At 47.5% G+C, this 4,060-nt stretch overlaps 1 protein-coding gene across 1 annotated transcript in view; it reads right to left on the reverse strand.

Moving 5' to 3' along the window:
- Window positions 1-4,054, reverse strand: part of AP5Z1 (adaptor related protein complex 5 zeta 1 subunit) — a 9,133-nt gene extending 5,079 nt beyond the window's left edge. Inside the window, 5 exon segments of the mRNA XM_017734098.1 lie at window positions 632-857; window positions 1,350-1,462; window positions 2,363-2,504; window positions 3,463-3,649; window positions 4,014-4,054. Of these exon segments, the coding sequence (XP_017589587.1) occupies window positions 632-857; window positions 1,350-1,462; window positions 2,363-2,504; window positions 3,463-3,552 (571 nt within the window). The 5' untranslated portion in view covers window positions 3,553-3,649; window positions 4,014-4,054.
- Between the last annotated feature and the right edge of the window lie 6 nt (window positions 4,055-4,060).

The raw sequence follows: 4,060 nt of genomic DNA on the forward strand, positions 1-4,060 counted from the left end.
TCCCCTGCACAATAAACATCACATGTGCCAGCTCGTCACAGGCAATGTCACCCACACAGTGGCCCTGCAACAGAAAGGCAGCTGACTGTCCCCGGGTGCAGAGTGAAGAACGGGAGGCTGAGGGAGAAGGGAATGTTACAAGAATACCAAGGAGATGCTGTCTCACATCACCCAGGCCTTCCTTCCTAGGAATCCATGAGGCTTTGCCTGAAAACAGGAGACTCACCAAACAACTAATTCTCCAAGGAAGGATCAATAAGTATCAGTCAGGAGGTTTAGTGATATTCCTTCCCAAACTTTCCCTCCTCCGAGTCCAAGATCTCTGAACTCTCGCCCACATTCCTGTCACTTGGAATCATAGAATGACAGGATGGTTTGGGCTGGAAGGGACTTAAAGCTCATCCAGTTCCAATGTCTCTGCCATGGGCAGGGACACCTTCCACTACCCCAGGTTGCTCCAAGTCCTGTCCAACCTGGCCTTGGACACTTCCAGGGATGGGGCAGCCACAGCTTCTCTGGGCAACCTGTGCCAGGGCCTCCCCACCCTTACAGGGAATAACTTGTTCCTAATATCTAATCAGTTTGAAAGGGAGGAGATTGCTGGGTTGCTGATGCAGCCACCTCATACAACATCTGAAAGCACACAGCCCTATTGGGGCACAGTGGCCTGCAGACCTTCAATCCCTACCTGGATTAGTGGTGTTCAGCTCCTTGCCCCCATAGCACAGCAGCCAGTTTCTCAGCATGGAGAAGGTCTGCACGTTGAGCCACTGGTCCTGTGTGTAGTGCTGAGCCACTGAGAGCACTGTGAAGAAGTCTGTGGCAACAGCACCATCCACCTCTGTGACAGGAGCAGGCTGAGAGAAAAGATGCAGCAGGTCAGAGCCCCAGGGAAAAGCTAAGTGAGAGGGCAGGGAAAACCCACTGAGCCCATGGAGATAAGTAGCCTTTGTTTGGGGTCCTGCAGGAGGGCAGGTATCCAGAGAGAAAAGCCAACTGTGCCAGATCCCCCTCCCCAGCTGAAACACTCAACTTTGCTACTCTGACACTGGTCTCGTCTGCAATCACCTTTTACTCTGAACTACATGGTCACTAAGAGACTCTTCTCTTAAAACTACTTCAAGGATAAAAGCTCTGGCTCTACAGCTGAAGTCCTAAATCTCAGAGCTGTAAATCCCCCTACTTTGCTTTCCTATGTGTCTTAACCACATATCCCACAAAAAATTCTGAAGAACAGCAGCACTTCTAGGCTACCATTTTCCAAAAGATGGTGATTCTGGGAACCCAAACCAGCAGGTAACAGACTAACAAATGCCCCTGAAAGGTCACTATGGCAACTCAGCACTCACCTGTTTGGTTCTGGGACTGGAGAAGAAGCCTCCAGAGGGCTGAGCCATTCCTTGCTGAATGCTTGCATACCTCAGCCAGTCAGCCAGCTTTTTACTGACAACATTGGTCTGCTCTGTACAATGGAAGTGATAGGGTCATTGCTGGGCTGGGCAGAGAAGCAGCTTCTGTAACATGTCCCTGCTAACCCTCAATTGCTGTGCTTTTTCTCCAGCCTAGACCACTCTCTGATCCAGCAATCCATAAAGAAACTGGTATGCTGAGGTGGGTGTCCTGTACTCCTCATACTACCTCAGTCAGGGAGTGAGTGCTGGAACCAGATCACTCAAGAGATACTTGTTCCTTTGTCTCCATCCACAGCTGCTATTAGGAGGAATGTGCAAAAACACTGTCACTCTCTTCAGACAGTGTCTGGCTTCAGCTCTGCAGCCAAAGGCATAAATCCCTGACTGGCAACTTGCAGAAGCTGGGGCAGGTGATCCTGCCTGTTCTGCCGGCCCACGCACCCAGCCCAACATCCTCCCCAAAGCTTCTCCTGCACACTGCACAAGGCACACAAACCTCCCAGGGAACTCCCAGAATCTCACCCTTGCTCACAACTCCCCAGCATTTTAAGCTTGGAATGCTCTCCTAGGTTAACTCACTGCTACCCATTTAGTGCTGCCTCTGTGATGAAGAGCACCTCTAGGTGCTTCTGCTGCTCTCTTGACCAGATGCACAGGCACATCTCTGTTCCTCTCCCTCTCTTTGCTTGATGCTCTTCAGCTACAGTTTCACACTCCTACTGCATCTGGAGACCTCAGCTAGAGTACATGATCCTGTTATACAAACCCACAGCCAGGACTTGACTGGGAGGCCCAGTCCCAGTTTTGTGAGGTGGAATACATCTCACCCAGTAAGTTCTCTTTCCTTGTAGCAGAGATGTCACTTTTGACAGCAGTTTCCAACTGAGAGCCTTCTGATCACTACCCAGCTCACAGCCAGGTGGCAATCTCAGCCCTTCCTATGGATTTACCTTCTGTTAGAGATTCTGGTGAAAGGCTGATGACATTTGCCAGGACAGGAAGAAGGAACCGAGCACTCTGACCCTCGGGCAGTCTTTTTTCAAGGACTTTCACAACACGCTGCCCCACAGCAGCCACTTTACCCTTATTTCCCTGAAAAATAAAGCAAAGGTAAAGACAGACAGATAATCTACCATCACTAGAGACCAACACTGTACAGTCTCTTCCAGCAGGCATCAAACACAAAAAGAAATCCCAGCACAGATGATTTTACCACATTTTACAGAGATTTTCTGCAATTTGAATTCACAGGTCCCAAACCATGGGGCTGCTTTGGATTGTGGAACTGCAGGACAGTCTCAAGGCTGGATATGGGAGAGAGGAGCTTTGTAAGGCAGCACATAAGCACATTGCTGGTTTCTGTTTCACTTCCTTTAGTTAAGTAGACTCAGATGAATGTCAGAAACATAGGAGACATTTCTAAGCACACAGTGAAACTCAGAATGAGAAGTTTCAGAAAAATATTTTACCTTTAACAGGCACAATAAAAGTAAAAGAAGGAGAGGAAAAAGAGAAGTTTCCAGCTTGCTCCCCAGGCAGCACTCAAACAGGAGGAAGGTCCTCATGTTTGCTTCTCTCCATGGAGAATCTGGATCTTTGAAGTGTCATTTGCATTTACAGCCCTACATGTTTTATAGGCTCTATGTATAGTTTTTATATGTGAACATGAAAGCCAATATCATAAGAAGTAGTAGTAAATTCACTCTAAAATCTTTTGCTTTCCAGGTTCAAGCAGCCTTGATTTGAAATCTATTCCAGCAGCCAGCACTAAAGGTTCATTTTTGCTTCCAAGACCTCAGTGTCTAAACATTACAATTTTAAGCATTTTTTGTTGTTAAGTGCTACACACAAAAAAGTTGCCATTTTTTCGAACGAGATTCCTTCGTATGAGATTCCTTAAATGAACATTGAAATGCCTCTGCTTTTTCTCTACATATTTCCAATTGACTTTCACTCTCCTTGAGCTCAGGGAGGAGCTCAGGAGCAGGGAACAATCAAAAAGCAAATCCATATTGACAAAGGAAAATCTCTGACTTGACAGGCCATTTACCTGAGCCAGAAGGATGGAGGATACCAGGCTCAAGAGCTTTGTATCTTGAATTTCATCACAGGAGAGGATCAGATCGTTGCAAGGTGACATCTCTCTCAGGATGGCAGCACATAACACCTGAATCTGCTCAGGACTTTTGGGTGAGCACAGCACAGTCTGCAACAGCTCCACAAACTTGCCATCGAGCCTGCAAGAGTCACAGTAAACATCACCACAAGGCAAGAAAAAATTCAGATGTTTATTTCCTGCATATTCTTGGCTTCGGGATGATCCCCCTTGACAGTGACCGATGCCATCTCATCACCTTCACTTCTGAATGCAGTTTGACAGAGGGCTCAGTGAGATAAAAAAAATCACTGCTGCAAAAGGAGATGGGCACCTTCTCTTAGTAAGGGGGTGAAAGGCAAAGACGGGCTTTGAGTTTATATTGAACTTAGGGCTTTCAAGGCAGGGTGTTATTTTAAAGCCCTAACCCACGCCCTTCCTTTCTTTTTGGTTAGGAAGGTAACGCTTTGCTTCTTTGAACTCCCGAGACACACAAGGCCACTCACTTGCGGGGGTACTTGGTGGCGGCCACGGTGAGGTGCAGCCTTTGCAG

The sequence above is a fragment of the Corvus brachyrhynchos genome, unplaced genomic scaffold (genome assembly GCF_000691975.1).
Source record: "Corvus brachyrhynchos isolate BGI_N302 unplaced genomic scaffold, ASM69197v1 scaffold5, whole genome shotgun sequence".
In the NCBI taxonomy this organism is placed as follows: Eukaryota; Metazoa; Chordata; class Aves; order Passeriformes; family Corvidae; genus Corvus; species Corvus brachyrhynchos.